General features: G+C 40.2%; 2 protein-coding genes and 1 pseudogene across 4 annotated transcripts in view; all 3 read left to right on the top strand.

Annotated features, from left to right (window-relative positions):
- The window catches only part of LOC126629232 (silicon efflux transporter LSI2-like), a 74,466-nt gene that overhangs the window by 38,379 nt on the left and 11,498 nt on the right, over positions 1–24,589 (top strand). The window contains exon 1 of one of the 2 annotated variants that reach the window (XM_050299193.1): positions 21,300–22,147. The exons of the other annotated variant lie outside the window; for it this stretch is intronic. The gene's annotated coding sequence lies outside the window, so the exon portion shown is untranslated. Of the gene's footprint in view, positions 1–21,299; positions 22,148–24,589 lie in introns of those variants that run through there. 2 annotated transcript variants of the gene reach the window in all.
- LOC126629227 (silicon efflux transporter LSI2-like) lies at positions 4,858–8,064 on the top strand. 2 transcript variants are annotated; one of them, XM_050299188.1, is made up of 5 exons: positions 4,858–5,004; positions 5,685–5,743; positions 5,827–7,048; positions 7,129–7,318; positions 7,608–8,064. In XM_050299188.1, exons 3-5 carry the CDS (start codon positions 5,858–5,860, stop codon positions 7,874–7,876), a joined length of 1,650 nt encoding a protein of 549 aa, XP_050155145.1. In that variant the 5' UTR covers positions 4,858–5,004; positions 5,685–5,743; positions 5,827–5,857; the 3' UTR covers positions 7,877–8,064. The 2 variants fall into 2 exon arrangements, 1 of the variants encoding a protein (XP_050155145.1); XR_007625685.1 differs by having other exon boundaries at positions 5,685–7,048; positions 7,129–7,514; positions 7,608–7,746.
- LOC126629231 (silicon efflux transporter LSI2-like) lies at positions 22,144–24,559 on the top strand (annotated as a pseudogene).

The following is a 24,589-nucleotide window of genomic DNA, read 5'->3' as shown; positions in this document are numbered from 1 at the left end:
TCATTTGGCACTCCAAACTTTCTATAATCAGAAAGAAAAATACACTTGTGCAGAGTGTAAAATGAGATTTTTGGAGTGCTAATAACAGTTCCCTAAATATGTCTTAACAAATATTGTACGAGGCATTGACTTAGACTTTCGCGAATAGACTTAGAATTTCTGGTATCTAATAAATATCTAGATTGAAAATATTCATCGATCTACAAAATTTTCTCATGGAGGTACCCATTTTTTTTGCCACAAATACCAATATAGAGGCTAAAAGACAATATGATATTAAATTCATATGCGGTCGAGATATTTATGAATTTAATCATTAAAATGCATAAGCTCAATTATGCATTCAAGTTAGATCAATTCCCGAAGTTTTGGTCAACAATAAAACTGCTTACCTATGAGTTCAACTATAAAATGTGCAAAAGCGATATACTTTTTAACCACAGTTCTATGTATTGTGAATTTTTGTCCTCAACTTTTGTGGCATATAGAGGCTAAAAGATACTACGATATTAAATCCATATATGGTCGAAATATTTATCAGTTTAATCATTAAAATGCATAAACTCAATTACACATCCAGGTTAGATCAATTCCCGAAGTTTTGCTCCACAATAAAAACTGCTTAGCTATGAGTTCGCCTATAAAACGTGCAAAGACGATATACTTTTTAGCCACAGTTCAATGTAATGTGAATTGTTGTCCGCAACTTTTGTATCTAATAAATATCCACAGTTAAAAATATTCATTGATATACCAAAAGTTATCATGGACATACCCATTTTTCTACCACATATAGGAATATAGAGACTAGAAGATTCTCATTTAATTGAGACATACCAAACTCATTAAACACTATAACCAGAAGCTCATACCAATTATTAAGCTAATTAGTGCTCTAGAAATTTAGAGATGTCAAATGATGAAGAGAAGGAAGAGGAAGAGGTTTGGATGACTACGGAGGAGTAGATGAGGGTGCAGAATGACAACCATGGGAGATGGAAGGATTTTTTAAAGAGAGAGAGAAGGGGATTTGCTTCATGAAGATGATGGATTGGTTATGGTTTTATTTTTTATTTTTAAGTAGATTGAGTTGGGTGTAAAAAGAAGTTTGATTGAGTTGAGTTTTGATAAGTAATGGCGGTTTCGGAAATAATGTTAGGTGTAAATAGATAATAATAGATAAATCAAATACAATATAGATATAAAAAGTAAGCTGAATATTGAGATACAAAATATGAATTCAAATAAAATTTCTCATTTTTTAATAATCAATATGGGCTATAAGTTGCGCAAAACCTACACATGAGGACTTAAAATAAAAAATAAAAATAAAAAAATAAAAAAATTACACATGAGGGTAACTCATTCGAGGAAGGTATTTTTGGTATTTTGACTCTTTCTGACACGTATTTAGCTCAAAATATTAGACTTCCAATTCTTTAATGCCTGTGAAATCGAAGTTAATGGTTTAATAAAATATGTCACATTATTTGGTTTATGATTATCACATAACTTTTTTTTCGATAAAAATAATAAGCTAACGGTTTCTTTGCGATAGTTTATATTTTTAGGGGTTGGGAACACTTATAAAGATAGTTCAACCTTCTCTAACCATGACCGTGTAATTCACCGATACAAAAAATTAAACAAAAAACATGCCGTGTGAAAATCTTAAATGCTTTTATAATTATGAATCCGTATGATTCAATATTTTTTTAATGACATCTTTAATTAATCTATCATTCAATTTTATTTCTTTCTTGTTTGTTTTTCTCTCTTGGCAACATAGTAGACAAAATCAAAAACCAAAGCATGTTACATCTCGCATGCTAGTTTTGTCCCTGATCCATCTAAGCGTCGTACATGTTTAATATATCTATTGCAAACCTAATTTTATTGCTAATGCGTTAAAGAGTCTCATTCTACAATTTTATTGATCGGGCCTCACTTGGTTGGCGTCATCTACGAAAAAAAAGAATTATAGGTTACATAACTGACATTAAATAATTTCTTGCAAGCCTTGCTTCACTATCAAGTCTATCATCTTATGAGAAAATAATGATAGGATTAGGCGTTTGTCTTGGAACGCCATGTCACAATCTCTCTTTTACTTCTACTCCCTATCCGATCTAACACTTCCAATTTCTCATCAGATCAAAGTTCAAACCAGAGATCGGTTCATAGAGATTCAGTAAATATTAAATTCCGTAGGCAACAGATTAAAAAAGGTTGTAATATTAGGTGCCGATCGGTAACACTATTTTTTTTTACTCACGTTTTTAGAGCCTACTTCTTAGTGTATTTTAACGATCTGAATCGTCTATCTTTTTTATCTCCACTCAAAGATTATGTTCAACAAATCACTCAAATATGAAATTACTTCACCATCAGATTAAGGGTTTAGCACTCCAAAAATCTCATTCTACAATCATCACAAGTATATTTTTCTTTCTAATTATAAAACATTTAAAATACAAAATGAAAATTTTGAAGTACCATTAATAATTCCCATAAAAATTGTGTAAAAATGTTATCGCCGATCTGTCCCAATAAACAAAAGATACAGATCGACTAAACATTATAATTTTGTCGCTCTCACTAAAATAGAGTACAAATTTTTTTACCCATAATTTATAAATATAATAATAAAAATAAAACTCTGCAGAAAATTATAAGAATGAGAGTGAAGTCCCCATATTTGCATCATATAAAATAAGGCATTTTATTTAGACCGTGATTTTCATACCTTTTTTTTTGTTGATTTTTTTCTATTTTTATTTCTTTGTTTTTTGTTTTTTTTGTTTTGTAAAAGGAGAGACAATTGATGGCAAGCCACAATTATCTACCATTTTCGGGGGCAGGGAAGCCACGGTTATTTCTTTGTTTTTTTCCTTGTATTGTTTAATTTATGCAATATAAATGCCATGTTTTTTTCCTCCGCTTTTATTTCTTTGTTCTGGTATTTGATTATTTGATTTATGCAATCTAAATGCCAGAAGAATAGGTAGAAATTCTTTGTGCATGATCAATGACCAAATGTGTATAAATATTATTGAAATATATATTATTTCGTTACGTCTTGTTAGCGACAATAACATCGAAGCATTAATATTGAGATATAAACATTAGAAAAGTTCATCTAATCCTTGGCAAAGATGACTTTTATACTAAAACCATTAGTAAGATCAAAATATAATTTTAGTCCCTTGATACATTAATAACCTCATTTATTAATTACATTTTGATTTTTTAATTATTTCTCTTTTTCTTCCTAACTTTAATGTATTAATTTTATTTTTTTATAATTATAATTTTCATTTCATTTATTGTAACATCCCACATCGCCCAGGGGAGTGGATCCTCTATGCCTTATATGTATATTCTCATCTCTACCTAGCACGAGGCCTTTTGAGAGCTCACTGGTTTTGGGTTCCATCGGAACTCCGAAGTTAAACGAGTTTGCGCGAAAGCAATCTCAGGATAGGTGACCCACTGGGAAGTTCTCGTGTGAGTTCCTAGAAACAAAATCGTGAGGGTGTGGTCGGGCCCAAAGCAGACAATATCGTGCTACGGTGCTGGAGTGGGCCCGGGATGTGGTGGACCCCGAGCCGGGATGTGACAATTTGGTATCAGAGCCTACCCCTGGCCGCGTGTGTGCTGATAAGGACGTCGGGCCCCTAAGGGGGGTGGATTGTAACATCCCACATCGCCCAGGGGAGTGGATCCTCTATGCCTTATATGTATATTCCCAACTCTATCTAGCACGAGGCTTTTTGGGAGCTTACTGGTTTCGGGTTCAATCAGAACTCCGAAGTTAAGTGAGTAGCGCGCGAGAGCAATCCCATGATGGGTGACCCACTAGGAAGTTCTCGTGTGAGTTCCCATAAACAAAACCGTGAGGGCGTGGTCGGGGCCCAAAGCGGACAATATCATGCTATGGTGGAGTCGAGCCCGGGATGTGGTGGGGCCTGGGCGGGGATGTGACAATTATCATAATATATTTTGTTATAAACATTTAGATAAACTAAGTTTTGTTATAAAATATACTTCGACGTACTTTGTCTTCTTCATTTAGGTATATTAAATTCATTATAATACAATTCGGTGCATACATTTAGGTACACACATTTCAATACAAACATTTAAGTACATTAATTCAATATAATACATTTAGGTACTAACATTTTGGTGCATACATTTCGGTACATTAATTTAATATAATACATTTCGGTGCATATATTTCAGTACATACATTTCGGTACTAACATTTAAATACATTAGTTCAATATAATACATTTCGGTACTAACATTTAGATACATTAATTGAGTCTTTCAAGTTTGAAGAGTGTTAAATAAATTTAAAATAAAATAAAAACTTTTTTTTTATTTTAAATTTATTTTAACACTCTTCAAACTTGATTTTTGGTAAAAAAAATTAAAATTTGTATATTAATAAATTTAAATATTTAATGGGAGACATTAAATAAAATGCATATTAATTATTTTGAATTGAAGACACATCAAGGGACTATAATCAATATGTAATCAAATTTATTTTAAATTTCAATCTTCTTGAATTATTAAAGTTAAAAAACCAACATTTAGTTCACTCTAGATGATGAATATAAACAATTTCTGTTCGTTTCAAGGCTAGACTGTTAATTCCGAACGAAAAAAAGAAAAAATATATTCAACTATTTGTATTAAGGTACTGTGTAACGGACAGAATTTTCGGCACACCGAAAAAATTCTCATTGGACCGAGATGGTTTCATTCATGTGGGATTGTGACTGGTATGACCTTAAAGAGCATCAACAACATATTAAAGACAAAGATTATGACAGTCAAAGTTTTTAGCTTTTCATTTTAAATTTCATTGTGTCGATTTGGGAACTGAGAAGAAGCTCCGCTCACTGCAAATCGATCGATTCCCTTTTAACTTATTTATAAATTACCCGAAACAGAAAAGCGGTTCAATCCCCACTTCCTTGAACCTCTTTGGAGGTAAGATCTTTGTTTCTTCTGGCCCTGGTATTGCTAATTAGTTTAGATTTTGCTTAAAAGTTAAGCACTTTTTTCTGTCCAGCTTGAGCTACCTTTACGTTTCATTCTATTTATAGCAAATACAGTGGATTTTTGGATAAGGGTTTTGTTGAAATTAGCAAACAAATCGCCTTTAACTTTTTTTGTTCCTGATGAATTTTTGTAAATTTCTATTGAGTTGTTGCTATTAAACAGATTGAAAGATTCAATCTTGGCTTGGTTCTTCTTGTAAATTATTGAGATTTAGGATGCGATTGTTAAGAGGATTGACATTGGATCGGATAACTCGGAAAGAAATAGATAGCAACTTCGAAGATAAAAGATTAATTAATTACTAATGAAGGAATGTTTTCCCGTCTAATACCACAACAATAATAGGATTAGAAGGGCTAACTTCGTTCATGACTACCCAATCGTTTACCTTCAATTCGGACAAAATTTGGAAGTTGTCCTTATTTCTAACGAACGCAGCCTTACAGTTCACGTAAAGTTGCAATACTGCTGCACACTGATCCTTATATAGAACTTGTTGTTTGTTTTACTGTTTGCATTCAAACTGTTTGGTCCTGGTCTAATTCGGTCTCTAAGTTGGAATCTTTATTAAATCTAATTGTGCAACCGGAATTGGTTTTCGTGTTCAGGTCTTTTCGTTTAGCTAAATGGAATTGGCCCGTATTGATGCTACGGTTAACTATCATGAGTAAGATCTTCAGCTTCTTATGATACAAGCGATATTCTACTTTAAACTAATATAGATTACGGGGTTCAAATCTGAGTGCACAGGAGGGAGCACATCCAGTCTTAAGTTGGAAAAATGGCAATGGCTTCTCCAGTCAAAGTGTTTCTTGGCTCGATTGCTTTTGCAGTCTTTTGGGTGTTGGCTGTGTTTCCGGTTGTCCCTTTCTTGCCAATCGGTAGGACTGCAGGGTCCCTCCTCGGGGCAATGCTTATGGTTGTTTTCCAAGTCTTAACTCCTGATCAAGCATACGCTGCTATTGATCTCCCAATCATCGGTCTTCTGTTCGGGACAATGGTTGTGAGTATGTATCTCGAAAGAGCAGATATGTTCAAGTATTTGGGCAAGTTGCTCATGTGGAAAACTCAAGGGGCAAAGGACTTGCTTTGTCGAATCTGTTTGATTTCGGCAGTTTCGAGCGCTCTCTTCACCAATGACACCGCTTGTGTGGTTTTGACCGAGTTTGTTTTGAAAGTTGCAAGACAACATAATCTCCCACCCCATCCTTTCCTACTGGCCCTTGCCTCGAGTGCAAACATTGGGTCTGCAGCAACCCCGATCGGCAATCCTCAAAACCTTGTTATAGCTGTTCAGAGTAAGATATCTTTCGGGACATTTGTGATTGGAATTCTCCCTGCAATGCTTGTGGGAGTCTGTGTGAATGCTTTGATTCTTCTATGTATGTTCTGGAGATTGTTGTCTGTCCAGAAGGATGAGGAAGATCCAGCTCTGGGACCTGTTCCAGAGGAGGATGTAAGTTATCATCTGTTTTCACCAGTTACATTGTCACGTAGTGCATCCTTAAACTCTCAACAACTGAACTCTAGATTGGAAATCCCGACTCTACAAAGTTCTCCGAATCTTAAAGTGAGCATAGGTAATGTCGAGACTCTTAGAAACCGCTTACCTTCTTGCAAGAATGAAGCGAACAAGGTACCTAGTGGTGTGATAGAGTCTGCAAGAATTTTAAGTGCATCAAAAGAGGAGACGAATGATTTGTCTTCTCATAAAAGGGACGAAACAATCCCATCAAAAAGGTCTCCATCGAATGATAGACAAACAGATGCATTTCCTAAGGAGTCGTTGGAAGGGAAGGAACATCTGACCAAAAGATGGAAAAGGATATTGTGGAAATCTGGTGTTTACCTTATTACCGTAGGAATGCTGATTGCACTGCTTATGGGCTTCAATATGTCGTGGTGTGCGATTACTGCTGCACTTGCTCTGGTTGTTCTTGACTTCACGGATGCCAGTCCAAGCCTAGAAAAGGTAAGTTTCACAAGCACGAAGTACACTCCGGACGTTAGATTAGATTACAAATGTAACAAGTTTCTTTCTTTTTTTGACAGGTTTCCTATTCACTCTTGATTTTCTTCTGCGGAATGTTTATAACCGTCAGTGGATTCAACAAGACCGGCATTCCAAGCGATCTTTGGGACTTCATCGAGCCGCATGCGCAAATTGATCGTGCTAGCGGCATATATGTTCTTGCAGTCACCATACTTGTGCTGTCAAATTTGGCTTCAAATGTACCAACTGGTATGTATGCTGATATTATTTTCCGTTTGCACTCTATAAGAACCAGGTCGCACTGGGTGCGATGGCAAATGTCTTCGCCCATGAGCGGTAGGTCTCGGGTTCGAGACTTGGGAGCAGCCTCTCCATAAATGGGGGTAAGGCTAGCCGACATTCACCTCTCCCATACCCTGCGTAAAGCGGGAGCCTTGTGCACTGGGTACGACCGACCGACTCTATAAGAACCAAAATATTCTCAAACTTTCAGCAGCCACTTAACATGCACGTTTTTTTTTTCTTTTGTGTTGGATAGTTTTGTTGCTTGGAGGGCGGGTGGCAGCGTCGGCGGCCCTAATCTCTGCCGCGGAGGAGAAGAAGGCGTGGCTCCTATTAGCTTGGGTGAGCACCGTGGCTGGAAACCTGTCGCTTATGGGATCAGCAGCCAACTTGATAGTGTGCGAGCAGGCTCGCCAATCTCCACAACTTGCCTACACATTGTCCTTCTGGAGCCATCTGAAATTTGGAGTCCCCTCCACTCTTATAGTCACTGCTATTGGTTTAACACTAATTTGTATAGTTTGATTTCTACCTTTGTATGGGCAAGCCTGAAAGATTGCACCTTTATAACCAAAATGTCAAAGGTTTGAGTCGTGAAAATAACCTCTTTGCAAAGCAAAGACAAAGATGCTATAATATTTATATATATGTTAATACAATCATCATCCAACGGTTGATATAATTCGTATGAATATATGTATTCCTATTAAATACATGTAAGTATCAAATTTTTAATGAAACTTAAAACCAACAAACTTTGGTATGTATTTTATGGTTTATGTTGTAGGTAGAATTATAGCACACGTGTAATTGTGTAAATCTTAACTTATTGTATTAGGATTCCTTACATAATATGGAAGATCTTAGACTTTCTTAATTGTAGCTCAAGTAAGCCCATTATGTTTTTTTTATTTTTTTAACAAATAATAATATCTACACTAAGAGAGGGAATGAGCTTGGTCTCACAATGTGCTAGGTGGTTCAAATTCGCCTTTGACGAGAATCGAACCTAAGACGTCTAACTTACACGTGAAGAGGAATACCATTAGACCGTAGTGCTAAGTGGTAGTAAGCCTGTTATGTTACAATACATAAAGGCAAAAGATAGTGTGAAAAGACACAAAATTTTCCTACCCCTTTCTTTTCTCTCATTCTCCCTCTCTTTCTTGCACCCTCTTTTTATCTGTCCTTCAGTTAAATTTAGGCTGTTTTTTCATTAACGTCGCTTTGAGTTCTATTTTTAATTAAAAGTTTGTAACAGTTTTACATGTGGATATCCCCTAAAACATAATGATTTTCTAAGAAAAATGAGAAGACTATTTTGTCATGTCATGGCAGCTATCATAACTTGGAACTTAGAAGCCATTTCAAGTATGATTCAAGTAACATTGCATCAATGAGTTGTGAAATTTTTTAGACTATTCATCTCCCTTGGAGTCAATTTTTTTTAGTGTGACTATTATTCTGTCACGTAATACTATTAATTTAATGATTTCATCTGCTTATTAATCCACTTCTACTAACAATTCTTACAAAATCATGTCAACAATCTATATGGTAACACATAAATTCATAACATTACGTGAAAACATGACCATTGTCGATCCCGACTTGGTCCCAACATAAAGCAAAGCCAAATCTCTACATAAGAAAAGGATTGTGGAAACATGACACCTACGATCCATGGCCCCACAAATTTTAGCTTGAATAAGCTTAGTAGGAATAGGATCCTCTCCGGATCCTCTTTGTGGGGATCCGGATGATCAATCAATTGTGTCCGTTCATCGTACATCGTACAGTTAAAAATCATTTTAAATTTTTTATATAAAATTGAAGATAAATAGTACCTAACGAAAACTGGCCGCACGATATACGATAAACGGACACGATTGATTAATTTCTGGATCCCTACAAATAGATCCGGAGAGGATCCTTGTCCAGTTTAGTACATCTCCCCTTGTGTGCAGGTTGGCCATCGTTCATCTCCCATCACCAAACTCTTGCCTTATGTTTGGCAAAATAATTGGTACAAAATACAAAACATCCAGAATTTTCTTTCAATTCTTTTTGTTAGACCAAGGCTTAGGTTCGAATTTCGCTACTAAAAATCTCTCTTGTGAGCTATCTGTAAAAATAAATACCAAGGACATTTATAGTAATGCCCTAGCCTTGAGATGGGTAGCGTTCCCTGCCCTTAAGCTTTTAAATACCAAAGAAAATCAATCCTACTTCCTAAGAAATTAATTTAGTATTATTTTCCATAATATATATATATATATATATATTATAACCTAAAAATATCTTGATTCCAATAAATATATAAAAATCACTAAACCGGCACCATAAAATTCGTGGAACACTACGAAAAAATATGAAACACATAAAATAATTTTTTTTAATTACTTTAGCCGTTAGATTTAAATTTGGACCATTAGATTTTTTTTTTACTGTTGGATTTGATCAAATTAGATCTTAGTCGTTGAATTCGATAAATTTATAAATATAAAACAAAAAAAAAACACATATATGGTGGGCCAACCCCACTAACTCAGAGGGGAATCCTGGGCTAAATTTGCCCTATAAATGAGTTTTGGGTTTTAACTCATATTTGCCCAAAGTGTTGGAGCAAGTTGGGATAAGTTTAGAATCTAAAATTTGAGTTTTACTCCAAGGGTCGGAGTATGTCTAATAAAAATAAAAATGTAGACATCGAAATTTCGGTAAATAAATGTTGACCGATAAATCAAAGTTTCAACGCTCATGTATTACATAAATTTTACACGTAGCGTGTGTCTAAACGAAAATTGAAATGAGTTGGAAAAGTCATCAAATAGGACACGTGTCAACACCTGGCAGAAACGACTTATTTCATCTGGGATATTATATTCAAAATTAGGCCTTGGAAAATTCAATAAATACAAGCCCATTTCATTCATTTGGGGGGGGGGGGGAAGAACCAATTCATATTACACCTTGAAGCTCTGAAGCTCTAAAACTCCGAAGCTCTCAAGCATCCAGGTTCCCGAAGAATCAAGAAAGCTCTCTTCGTTCTTCGTTCTTCGTTCATCGTTCTTCCAAGATCAGGCCCCAACGGCCCTTTGGATTAACAATCATCCACTAATTCAAGATCAAGCCCCAACGGCCCTTGAAGAAAGCATCATCGTTCATCATCCGTTCATCTAAGATCAAGCCCCAACGGCCCTTTGGATCAACAAACATCAACAAATCCACACGTCCAACCGTTCTTCAAGATCAAGCCAAAAAGCCCTTGGAGATCCGTTCATCACTGTTCTTCAAAGATCAAGCCCAAAAGCCCCTTTGAAGATCCGCTCAAATCCACCTTCAAGATCAAGTCCATGGCCCTTGAAGAACGCTCATCCTTAGATCAAGCCCAGCGGCCCTTTGGATCAATCGCACATCCACAAATCAACACCTTACGGAGATTGAATCAGAGGATCAAATTTGAGAGAGATTGTAACCCAAAATCATCAAATACAAATATTTGTTTGTGCACGTTGTTCTTGTCTCTTTCGTTTCAGGAATTTTCCGTGTTCACAAATTGGCACGCCCCGTGGGACATCTCTACCTCTCATCTCTTTCTCCGTTCAAGGAATCCAAACACACCTCAAAGTCAATGGCATCAAGCAAGGGACAAGCCATTCTCGCAACCACTGAGGGAAGGATCCTAAGCACTTCTGCCGCAAACGGACAATCCATTGGCGCCACAACCGCTCCTCAACATGCCACTTCAAAGTTGGTGCCGCTAAAAGAGCAAGGGGAGCATCAAAGGTGTGAGTCTGTCATCAACCTGACCTCGCTAGGGGCACCGAAGCATGCTGCTGAGGCACATAAGATGACACCCCAAAACAGCCAACAACGTTCTTCGTCAGCATCCTGGATGTCTAAAGGAAAGTCACGTTTATTGGTTGCACAAGTCATAACCATCGGCGTTACCTCCATCGAAGAACAACTGGCTCAAATGAATGAAGCGATCGCAAGGCTAACACGGATTGTTGAAGAAAAAGACTTGCAAATCGCTGCACTCGTCAGCCGACTGGAGCCACAGGACGACGAGAACCCCGACCTAGAGAATGATCCACTAAAGAAAAGAGATGACGAAGAAGAGGAGCCTCAGGTGGAGAAAAACGATGTGAAGCCGGAGCCAAACCAAGCAGCGGCACTCATGGGATCTCTTTTTATCCAGCAGTTGCAGGAGATGATCACCAACACCATCAAGGCACAGTACGAAAGGAGCTCACATACCTCCTTGTTCTACTCGAAGCCCTATTCCAAGAAGATTGATGCCCTAAGGATGCCAAGGGGTTATCAACCACCGAAGTTCATGCAGTTTGATGGAAAAGGAAACCCAAAGCAGCACGTTGCACATTTCGTCGAAACTTGCAACAACGCGGGGACGGAGGGAGACTACCTCGCCAAGCAGTTTGTGCGCTCGCTGAAAGGAAACGCATTTGAGTGGTACACAAACCTAGAGCCTGAGTCCATCAACAGCTGGGAGCAATTAGAGCGGGAATTCCTCAACCGATTCTACAGCACCCGTCGCACTGTGAGCATGCTAGAGCTAACGAGCACAAAGCAGTGGAAGGACGAGCCAGTCATTGACTACATCAACAGATGGCGCACTCTAAGCCTCGACTGTAAAGACAGGCTCTCGGAAACCTCTTCAATCGAGATGTGCACCCAAGGCATGCAATGGGGTTTGCAATACATCCTTCAAGGCATTAAACCGCGGACTTTCGAGGAATTGGCCACTCGCGCCCATGACATGGAGTTGAGCATCGCCCATCATGGGAAGAAAGAACCGATCGCCGACTACAAGAACGACAAAGTTCTTGGGCCAAAGTTGGAGAAGACTGCGTGGAAACCCACCAAGGAAGCAATGACGGTCAACACAACTCCCGTCAAAATCCCTACACGAGGCAAGGCGATTCAAACTGAAGCTTTTCGTGATCAAGAGATGCGTAAACGCACTTTGAAGGAGCTTGAGGAGAAGACTTATCCATTCCTCGACTCTGATGTGGTTGCCATGTTAGAAGACTTGCTGGAAAATAAGGTGATCGGCTTGCCTAAGTGCAGACGGCCAGAAGAGATGAATCGCACCGACAGTCCAAGGTACTGTAAATTCCACCGCTTCATCAGTCATCCGACAGAAAAATGTTTCGTGCTGAAAGATCTCATCATGAAGCTGGCTCAGAAAGGAATCATCGAGCTAGATCTTGACGATGTGGTGAAGTCAAACTATACCACCTTCACTTCTGGCTCTTCCGACTCAAAGTTTTCACCTCAACCGCTGGGGGCATCCTCCAAGACAAGCAAAGTTGAAGGATGGACTCAAGTCACTCCTAAGAAATTGCACAAGAAGCATACGTCTCCTCCACAAGTCCGCCAATCGGAAAGGGGGCAAAGCAGCTCTTGTCAACCTTCAAAGCAACGTGAACGTGTTGAAGATGATGAAATTTCGACACATAGATCGTCCATCCCCATCACGATGCGTGATTTCTTTCCTGAAGACTTCTTCAACTACTAAGTCAAGGCTCCTTGCTATGAAGATTGCGAGGAACGACTCTCTCAGATCGCTTGACGAACCAAAGCTCCTTGTTTGCATGAGCCTAAACTGCACGAACCAAGGCTCCTCGCCTGCATGAGCCTAAACTGCATGGCACAATGCTCCTGGTCTGCACGAGCATAAAAGGCAACACCAACGCTTTTGGTCTGCACGAGCATAAAAGGCGACAACCCAACGCTCATTGCCTGCACGAGCTGAAACTGCAACACGGCACCAAATGCTCATTGTCTGCACGAGTTGAAACTGCAAACGACACCAACACTCCTTGCCTGCACGAGCTGAAACTGCAACACGGCACCAAATGCTCCTTGTCTGCACGAGTTGAAACTGCAAACGACACCAACACTCATTGCCTGCACGAGCTGAAACTGCAACACGGCACCAAATGCTCCTTGTCTGCACGAGTTGAAACTGCAAACGACACCAACACTCATTGTCTGCACGAGTTGAAACGGCAAACGGCACCAAAAGAAAATACCAAGAAAAAAAAATGTATTTTGAACTACGTTTTGACTTGATCTCTTTCTTTGGAATGGTACGTAGGCAGCTTGAATATTCAATTTCAAGTTCAGTCACATCAAAATAAAATAAAAAATGTTTCACAAAAAAAAAAAATACATATGTGATTACTTTGTTTTTTTTTTAAATAAATAAATAAGTGTTTCATTGATAAAGGTCAATTTTATTACAAATTTATTTTGTTAAAAAAAAATTGCAATTTTCTTTGTTCACAATTAAATTACAGTTTCTTAAAAAAAAAAAATCAGCAAGAAGGCACTTGATTGTGCCTGTGAAGCCCAAAGCCTGTGCAGCCCAGGCCCTTATCGAAGCCCAAAGGGATCATCACCTCCGGAGCCCAAATCCATGAAAATGAGCAGCCCAAAAGACCCTTCTTTCCCAAAGCTCTCCATCATAGCCTTCTCCTCGGATTGCAAGCATTCCACCCTCGTCCACCTCTCACTTCTCCTCACTGCCCTTTTCCTTGCCGCGTCATCACTCTTCTATGGTGCTGCTGCTCAGGAGGACTGACACCAGCACCGCCGCAGCAGCCACATTGTTAGCCATGGAGCCCTCTCCGACGAGGAAGCCCTCTACATCAAGAACCGCCAGCTCCTTTACTACCGCGACGAGTTCGGCGACCGCGGCGAGCTCGTGACCGTCGACCCCTCGCTCGTCTTCAAGAATGACCGGCTCCGGAACGCTTACATAGCTCTGCAGGCGTTGAAGCAGGCCATTCTCTCCAACTCGCTCAACATCACGGGCAATTGGGTGAGATATAATGTCTGCAAGTACACCGCAGTTTTCTGCACCAAGGCGCTCGACAACAGCACGATCAGGACCGTGGCCGGGATCGACCTCAACCACGGCGACATTGCCGGGTACTTGCCAGAGGAGCTCGGGCTGCTCACGGATCTCGCATTGTTCCACATCAACTCCAACAGGTTCTGTGGAAACTGTTCCTCACATCACACCCGCCGCCGACAATTCCCATTGGTCCCCGTCCCTCTCATCCGACCTCTACCGAATCGACGCCTGGGGTGGGCCCTACTTCATCGTCAATTCCTCCGGCAACGTTGCCGTCCGTCCTCACGGGAGGGCGACTCTGCCGCACCAGGAGATCGATCTGCTGAAGATCGTGAAGAAGGTTTCGGATCCAAAACCGGACTGTGGGCTCGGGTTGCAGCTACCGCTCATTGATCACCTGCCCGATGTGCTCAAGAACAGGCTCGATCGCTCCAGGACGCCTTCGATCTGGCAATCCGGTCACACGACTACGGCTCCCACTACCAGGGCGTGTACCCGGTGAAATGCAACCAGGATCGGTTCGTCGTGGAGAACATTGTCAAGTTTGGATCGCCGTTCCGGTTCAGACTGGAAGTCGGGTCGAAGCCGGAGCTCCTCTTGGCCATGAGCTGCTTATGCAAGGGTAACCCCGATGCCCTTCTCATCTGCAACGGATTCAAAGACTTGGAATACATTTCTCTGGCGCTGTACGCTCGCAAGCTCACCGTGATTGTTCTCGAGCAAGAGGAGGAGCTCGATTTGGTCGTTGATTTGAGCCGGAAGCTCGGCGTTCGACCTGTGATTGGCGTTCGCGCTAAGCTTAAGACCAAGCATTCGGGCCATTTTGGTTCGACGTCCGGCGAGAAAGGGACTTGGTCAGCAGCCTGCCATGGCGAATGGAATAAGAGCAACAATGGGAAATAATTATGTTATGAATAGAAGGATCGGAATGGCATCGATGGCTCGAGAACAAAGTATGCGTCATCATCGGAGCGGTGTCGTCTTGCGATGGTCATCTTCGTCGTTGATGGGCCTGCAATTCCAATTGCAGATGAGTTGGCAGTCGAGTCTACTGAGTCAGAAGCACAAGAATGGCCTGCCGCCTCTACGGTTACGCAACCTCGGCAACTCTTGCTACCTCAAACAGCGTCCTCCGTGCTCCTCCTTCTTCCTCCTCCTCCGTCTCTTGCCTTGCAGCTGCCACCAACTTCAAAGACCGCTGTCAAACGACTAGCCGGCCGAGAAGCTCTTCCTTAAACTCTAGCTCTCCGTCCGTCTTCGTCCTTCCCTACAAAATCCCTCAGCCAAGCATATTAATTTATACAGAAAAAAAAAAAGTGGTGGAGCAAAGCAAAGCACCACGTGAAAAAAGGGGAATGGTGGATCAAGCACCATGTGAAAGCAGACGAAAAAAAAAAAGTGGATTCTTGGTGGCTAGCACCATGCAAAAAAAAAACAAAGGGAAAATGGGTTTTGGGATGGTGGATCACTCCACGTGAAAAAAAAAATATATATATATATATATATATATGTATGTATATATGTATGTATGTATATATGTATGTGTATATATATATATATATATATATATATATATATATATGTGGGTATAATATATATATATATATATGTGGGTATAATATATATATATATATATATATACAGCAAAAAAAAGAAGGCATTAAGAGAAATAAAAGTCCATTTTATTTTATTTTTTCTGGAAATTTTACATAAAATTGCATTCTACATACCCAAAAAAAAAGAAAAAATAATAATAAAAAAAAAATTTACAAATGTGCAAACAAACGGGAGGGAGTCTTTATTGCTCAGGTGGTGTCTCAGTACTCGGTGGAGCTCTAGGAAAAAGAGACGTCGGAGGTTGACTGTTTGAAGTCACACCACTCGGTGGAACTCCAGGAAGAAGAGGAGCCGGAGGTTGATCATGAGGAGCTTCATTACACGGTACAGCCCCAGAAGACGAAGGAAAATGCTGCTGGAACAAACCCACAAACCGCTGATGATCAAGTAAAATCTGACCATCAGATTCCTACATCTGGTCAATCTTTCTCTTCATGTTTGTCGCATAGCTATGTGCGAGCTTATGCAACTGTTTATTCTCCTGCTTGAGCCCTCTAATCTCCTGTTTGAGACTTATCACTTCAGCCGCTAATGATTCAACTTGACGGGTTCGAGCAAATAGGCGTTGGGCCATATTAGACACAGAACATGCACACTGCACACTGAGAGCCAGAGAATCCTTAACAGCCAACTCATCAGACCGTTTGGAAAGTAGTCTGTTATCTCTGGGAGTGACAAGGTTTCGGGCCACCACCGCAGCGGTCATATCATTCTTCACCACCGAATCCCCAATGGTAAGAGGACCAGTAGGGGATATGAAGGATGGGCGCCATATGTTGTCTGGAGAAGGCGGGACTGCCTCTTCACCAAGGTTCAAATCAAAACGACGGTCGGAGGGTCCAGACATTTTCAAAGGTGTTGAAGAAAGAAGAGGTCAAACAAATCAAGAGCTTAGAAGTGCAAGAAGGGAGTTTCTACAAGCGAAAATTCAAGTGTGCTTTGAAACGAACTGCGTGCCTCTATAAAAATCAGCACTCAACAGGATTTCAGAGATCGAAGAGGCGAGCTCAGAATTCGAGAAGGCCATTCAAAAATCGAAGAGGCAAGCTCAGAAATCGGAGAAGCATCTTGCTTTTCCAGACGCGTCGACACCCGTCACACGCAAACTCAGCTTTGCGGAAATCACGGGCAATTTGTCGAAGCGCCGATCCCAGATATCGAAGAGGCGCCAGTCTTTTTCAGCCTCGTCAACACCTGTCATATGCACACTCAACTTTGCGCAAATCACGGGCAATTTGTCGAAGATTTTCGATGAAGGAGAAAGCACGTGAAGTTTACTGTTCAATCATCCAACGGTTGCCGACTAGAGTGAAAGAACAGTACCAGTTATTAATTCATATAAATGACCACCTTCACCCTTCATAGCAAGGCAGACATACAGAACCTTTCTTCATCTCCAAAAATGCTTTCCCAACGAAGCCTCTCTAGTCATTCAGTGTTCCTTATTCCTTGGGGTACCTCTGCAAATAAATGACACCAAAGCAAAAGTATCTCATATCACCAGGGTAGAAAGCAAGAGTATATCATATCATGCGTTCTCCCTATCCTTTCCTTTGTCCTTGTTCTTACCTGCAAAGACAAGGATAAAGAAAGCAATATGCCGGAACCTCCACTCAAACTCGGGTAAGGAACCGACTGCTTGGAACCCTTCCCTGATTGCCTACCTAGCACTGCTCTCGAGTACTCGTCTTCCACTGCTGCTGTACTTTCAAAGAAGCTGCCACATCTGCCTGGAGAACAGATAAGGCAAGTGAAAATGATACCTTGCAGCATGTGGAGACAACGTGCAGAAGAAACAAGCAGAGAAGAATGCGACCTGCACAGTCAACTCAGCAGAAGGAGTCTGAGATGAGGAACTCGAGAAGATGCCACATCTGCCTGAGGAACAGATAAAGGAAATGAAAATGATACCTTGAAGCATGTGGAGACAAGTGCAACAAAGCACGTGCTGATTCATCCGCTACTTCTTCAAAATCAAAAGTATCTCATATCATCTGGTTTGCAATCACTCTGGACGGTGAACTCGTTTTGACCCTCAAATTCTTGGGTCGACTTACTAGGCGTTGTGGGCTACACATGCCGATTCACCGCCCTTGAATCAAATCCTTAAAGATCAAGTCACCAACTGGAAGAAGAGCCCATCAATCTTGAAGATCATACCGTTGACCAAACTGCTCAAGTGTGAATTAGAAAGATTGAACAAAGCAACAAGTCGTCACCTCCACCTCGTGCTTGTTTGCCATGTGTTCGAGCCAACCTTTAAAAAATCAAGCCTTAACGGCCCTTGAAGAAGCTTCCAGCCGAATTCAAGATCAAGCCTCGACGGCCCTTGAGGAAATCACAAGTCCGATTCAAGATCAAGTGTCTACCACCCTTGAATCAAATCCAGTTCAAGAATAAGCTATGGAAAGTCAACAATCGGAGGAAACCAGAAAACCCTCCAACCCAGTTCAAGAATAAGCTGTGGAAAGTCAACAATTGGAGGAATCCGGAAAGTCTTCCAATCCAGTTCAAGATCAAAGCTGTGGAAAGTCAACAAGTGCAACAAAATACGTGCTGATTCATCCACTACCAAAGCCAAGGATCATCTACCACATGAAACTCCTTGTGGTCCAATTTCAACCTTCAAGATCAAGCCTCGACGGTCCTTGAAGAAATCTCAAGACCAATTCAAGATCAAACCTCAACGGCCCTTGAAACAAACTCCAACCCAATTCAAGATCAAGCCTCGATGGCCCTTGGATCGACATCTACAGTAAGGGACTTCAAAACGCATCTCCTATACGTGACAATCACATGTATACGACACGCCTTGAAGTGGGGGCATTTGTAGACATCGAAATTTCGGTAAATAAATGTTGACCGATAAATCAAAGTTTCAACGCTCATGTATTACATAAATTTTACACGTAGAGTGTGTTTAAACGAAAATTGAAATGAGTTGGAAAAGTCATCAAATAGGACACGTGTCAACACCTGGCAGAAACGACTTATTTCATCTGGGATATTATATTCAAAATTAGGCCTTGGAAAATTCTATAAATACAAGCCCATTTCATTCATTTGGGGGGGGGGGGGAAGAACCAATTCATATTACACCTTGAAGCTCTGAAGCTCTAAAACTCCGAAGCTCTCAAGCATCCAGGTTCCCGAAGAATCAAGAAAGCTCTCTTCGTTCTTCGTTCTTCGTTCATCGTTCTTCCAAGATCAGGCCCCAACGGCCCTTTGGATTAACAATCATCCACTAATTCAAGATCAAGCCCCAACGGCCCTTGAAGAAAGCACCATCGTTCATCATCCGTTCATCTAAGATCAAGCCCCAACGGCCCTTTGGATCAACAAACATCAACAAATCCACACGTCCAACCGTTCTTCAAGATCAAGCCAAAAAGCCCTTGGAGATCCGTTCATCACTGTTCTTCAAAGATCAAGCCCAAAAGCCCCTTTGAAGATCCGCTCAAATCCACCTTCAAGATCAAGTCCACGGCCCTTGAAGAACGCTCATCCTTAGATCAAGCCCAGCGGCCCTTTGGATCAATCGCACATCCACAAATCAACACCTTACGGAGATTGAATCAGAGGATCAAATTTGAGAGAGATTGTAACCCAAAATCATCAAATACAAATATTTGTTTGTGCACATTGTTCTTGTCTCTTTCGTTTCAGGAATTTTCCGTGTTCACAAAAACTCTGCATCGGAAGAATAGGTAAAAATTATTTGTGCATAACAAGGAACAAACTGGAAGAATATGTAAAAATTCTTTGTGCATGACCAAAGAACGAACTTGTATAAATATTATTGAAAACACATCGATAGTACTATATCGTTATATCTTGTTAACGACAATAACATCGACACATTAGTATTGAGATATGAACAGTTTGTTAACTATAGATGATGAATATAAACAATTTTCGTTCGTTTCATTCTCAACGGTTAATTTCAAACCAAAAAATAAAAAAATATATCTAAACACTTGTGTAACGGACAGTATTTTCGGCACAATGAAAAATTTCTCAATGGACTTAGATGGTTTCATTAACGTGGGATAGTGATTGGTGCGACCTTAAAGAGCATCAAACATATATTAAAGACAAAGATGATAACGGTCAAAGTTTCTTTTGGAAATTTTGAGTAGAATTTCATGGTCCCACATTGCTCACCACTATGGATGCAAATTTTCGCCTTCTTCTTCTTTGACAAAATTGCACCTACAAAACAATCAACACCTTTGGTCAAGGCCAAGAGCCTCACGCGCCTATGATGAATTGAGGGGGGGCTTTGGCCGAAGAACCTCCGATGCCAAAGTTAGAATTTAGAGAGAAAAGTGTTTGGAGAGTTTTTGGGAGTTTTGCAAGAGTGTGGAACTTAGCTTTTTAGAGAAAATGGGGTCCAATTTATAGAGCATGGCCGACCCTCTTTGGGAAAGGGAGTGGCCGGCCTTTGGGTGTTTTTTTGGGGTGTAATGGGTGAGTTATTTGGCAATTAATGGATTAATTAGGTAATAAATCCATTAATTGGCCAATTAACTCAATTTATATGGAATGTTTTGAGGGTTATGGAGTAAATACCTTGTAGGGAATATAAGATGAGGATGGATGAAATAATTTTGAATTTGTTACCTATTTTGGGCACTTTTGGCTTGGTTGAGGGATGCTTGCCCGCTGCTCGCGCGTAGGAAAATTGGTGTGCCTCAAGGGTAATTTTGTCCTTTTTACCTAAAAATCCACGTGTCGTCTCTTGATTATTTTTTGCTCCACAACCACCACAAGGTTTCCTCACTTTATAAGGCTTTGTCCCTTATAGAAAGTGATTGGAGTGATGGATCTTAGAGAATAAACTTGGGCTCACCTTTGGAGTTGGGCTTTGGGCTCGGGGTGTAATTAATTATTTTCAGATTTAATTAATTTTTATTTTTTACTGACAGACTCATCCTTTGGATGAAGTCTGAAGTGTGGTGAAAGAATGCAGAAAGCAAACACCCCTCTGAGAAGATGTCTCCCCACAGATGCATCCCTTCTCCATATTTGTTGCGAAGAGGCATAATCATATTATATATACATCCATCTGCATGGCATTTAGAACACAGAAAATATCAAACTGTTCTTCTACATTCCTAAACCTTCTTACTAAGAGAGCCACACTAAAATTCACTAGAAGTTAAGTTTTCTGGTGCTGGAATTCTAACTTGATCGTTGAATCCTAGTGAAGCAGACGTCCATAGAACTACAAGTACTGAGTAGGGACGAAATTTCTGTTTCAAGGACATTGCGGTACGTAAGCCTTGATCTTCAAGTTGTCTGTTTTTATATTTTTTTATTCTTGTTCATACTCTGTTAATTTCCTATTCGCATTTATTATTTATTAGCATATATAATTTTATCACAGATTGTTGACATATATCCAATGGTTTCTAGCTTTTTATTTTAAATTTCATTGTGTCGATTTGGGAACGGAGAAGAAGCTCCACTCACTGCAAATCGATCGATTCCCTTTTTACTTATTTATTAATTTACCCGAAATAGAAAAAAGTTGAAGCCAACTTCTTTTTATGTTTCATGTGGTTACATATTCTGATTCTGGCAGCAGATTATGGAAAAGCAGTTCAAGCCCTACTTCCTTGAACCTTTCTTCGAGGTAAGATCTTTGTTTCTTTTGGTCCTGGTATTGCTAGTTAGTTTAGCTTTTGCTTAGAAGTTAAGTTCTTTTTTCCGTCCAGCCTGAGCTTCGTTTCTGTTTCTTTCTATTTATAGCAAGTGGTTTTTGGACAAGGGTTTTTGCTGAAATTAGCAAACAAATATCCATTAACTTTTTTTTTTTCCTGAGAATCTTGGTAAATTTCTATTGAGTTATTGCTATTAAACAGATTGAATGTTTCAATCTTGGCTTGGTTCTTGTAAATGATTGAGATTTAGGATGAGATTGTTAAGAGGATTGACTTTGGATAGGATAACTCGGGAAGAAACGGATATAAAAGATGAATTATTCATGAAGGAAAGTTTTCCCGTCTAATCCCACAACAATAGTAGGATTAGAAGGGATAACTTCGTTCATGACTACTCAATCTTTTACCTTCAATTCAGACAAAATTTGGAGGTTGTCCTCCATTTCTAACGAACGCAGCCTTACAGTCCACGCGAAGTTGCAATACTGCTGCACACTGATCCTTATATATAATTTGTTTGTTTTACTGTTTACACTCAAGTTGTTTGGTTCAGGTCTAGTTCAGTCTCTAAGCTGAATCTTTAGTAAAACTAGTTGTGCAACTGGGATTGGTTTTCGTGTTCAGGTCTTTTCGTTTTTGGCCCGTATTGATGCTATGGTTAGCTATCATGAGTAAGATCTTCAGCTTCTTATGATACAAGCGATATTCTACTTTAAACTAATATAAATTATGGGGTTCCAATTTGAGTGCATAGGAGGGAGTACACCTACTCTTAAGTTGGAAAAATGGCAATGGCTTCTCCTGTCAAAGTGGTTCTTGGCTCGATTGCTTTTGCAGTCTTCTGGGTGTTGGCTGTGTTTCCGGCTGTCCCTTTCTTGCCAATTGGGAGGACTACAGGGTCCCTCCTTGGGGCAACGCTTATGATTGTTTTCCGAGTCTTAACTCCTGATCAAGCATATGCAGCTATTGATCTCCCAATGATCGGTCTTCTGTTTTTGGACAATGGTTGTGAGTATGTATCTCGAAAGAGCAGATATGTTCAAGTATTTGGGCAAGTTGCTCATGTGGAAAACTCAAGGAGCAAAGGACTTGCTCTGTCGAATCTGTTTGATATCTGCAGTTTCGAGCGCCCTCTTCACCAATGACACCTCTTGTGTGATTTTGACCGAGTTTGTTCTGAAAGTTGCAAGACAACATAACCTCCTGCCTCATCCTTTCCTACTTGCCCTTGCCTCGAGTGCAAACATTGGGTCTGCCGCAACCCCGATTGGCAATCCTCAAAACCTTGTTATAGCTGTACAGAGTAAGATATCTTTCGGGACATTTGTGATTGGAATTCTCCCTGCAATGCTTGTGGGAGTTTGTGTGAATGCTTTGATTCTTCTATGTATGTTCTGGAGATTGTTGTCTGTCCAGAAGGTTGAGGAAGATCCAGCTCAGAAACCTGTTGCAGAGGATGATGTAAGTTCTCATCGGTTTTCACCAGCTACGTTGTCACCTAGTACATCCTTAAACTCTAGATTGGAAACCCCGGCTGTAAAAACCTCTTCAAATGTTAATGTGAGCGTAGGTAATGTTGAGACTCTCAGAAACTGCTTACCTTCGAGCAAGAATGAAGTAAACAAGGTTCCTAGTGGTGCGATAGAGCCTGCAAGAATTTCAAGTGCATCAAAAGGGACGAAACAATCCCATCAAAAAGGTCTCCATTGAATGATGGACAAACAGATGCATTTCCTACGGAGTCGTTGGAAGGGAAGGAACATCTAACCACAAGATGGAAAAGGATGTTGTGGAAATCTGGTGTTTACCTTATTACTATAGGAATGCTGATTGCACTGCTTATGGACCTCAATATGTCGTGGTGTGCGATTACTGCTGCACTTGCTCTGGTTGTTCTTGACTTCACGGATGCCAGTCCAAGCCTAGAAAAGGTAAGTATCGCTCTCCGTATGTTAGATTAGACTACAAATGTTAACAAGTTTGATTCTCTTTCTTTGACAGGTCTCCTATTCGTTCTTGATTTTCTTCTGTGGAATGTTTATAACCGTCAGTGGATTCAACAAGACCGGCATTCCAAGCGATCTTTGGGACTTCATGGAGCCCCATGCGCAAATTGATCATGCTAGCGGGATAACAGTTCTTGCAGTCACCATACTTGTGCTGTCGAATTTCGCTTCAACTGTACCAACTGGTATGTATCTTGATATTATTTTCTGTCTGCACTACAAATATTCTCAAACTTTCAGCAGCCACTTAACATGTATTTTCTTTCTTATGTGTTGGATAGTTTTGTTGCTTGGAGGGCGGGTGGCAGCGTCGGCGGCCCTAATCTCTGCCGCGGAGGAGAAGAAGGCGTGGCTCCTATTAGCTTGGGTGAGCACCGTGGCCGGAAACCTGTCGCTTTTGGGATCAGCAGCCAACTTGATAGTGTGCGAGCAGGCTCGCCAATCTCCACAACTTGCCTACACATTGTCCTTGTGGAGCCATCTGAAATTTGGAGTCCCCTCCACTCTTATAGTCACTGCTATTTGTTTAACACTAGTTAGATGAAACTTTTGGACAACAAAGGAGGCAAGCATCTTTGTATAGTTTTATTTCTACATTTGTATGGGAAAGGTTGCTCCTTTGTGACTGAAAGGTCACGGGTTCAAGTCATGAAAATATCCTCTATGCAAAGTAAGGGTAAGGATGTGTACGATAGAAGTTCCCCTGGCCCTCGCAAAGCATGAAGCCTTATTGGTTGGGGTCCCTTTTGTTTTTTAAGAAACAATATTATTTTCGCTATGGGGGTGGGCTTAGCCTCACAATGGGCTAACAATAATGTAGTTCAAATTAGTCTTTGGCTAGAGCTGAATCTAAGACATCTCACTTACAAGTTGTTTGTACCATACTTAGGGCTTTCGTATTTAGATCTCGTATAAATACTCGGGAGACTTAAATGTAATTATGTAATAAAGGAAGGGGCAAATATGTAAGAAGTGAGGAGCCCTTATTCTATAAAATGACTCCTCACCCTCACAATTAAGGGGAGGCCAATTCCTAGGCCATCAGAGACCTCACTCTCTC

Source organism: Malus sylvestris, chromosome 7 (genome assembly GCF_916048215.2).
Source record: "Malus sylvestris chromosome 7, drMalSylv7.2, whole genome shotgun sequence".
Classification (NCBI taxonomy): domain Eukaryota; kingdom Viridiplantae; phylum Streptophyta; class Magnoliopsida; order Rosales; family Rosaceae; genus Malus; species Malus sylvestris.
This window is presented reverse-complemented; position numbering and strand designations above follow the sequence as displayed.

Coding starts and splice junctions, on each gene's coding strand:
- LOC126629227 (XM_050299188.1), top strand. CDS start 5,858: ATGGCAATGGCTTCTCCAGTCAAAGTGTTTCTTGGCTCGATTGCTTTT. Junction 7,049..7,128: donor CCAGTCCAAGCCTAGAAAAG/GTAAGTTTCACA, acceptor TTTTTTTGACAG/GTTTCCTATTCACTCTTGAT. Junction 7,319..7,607: donor GGCTTCAAATGTACCAACTG/GTATGTATGCTG, acceptor TGTGTTGGATAG/TTTTGTTGCTTGGAGGGCGG.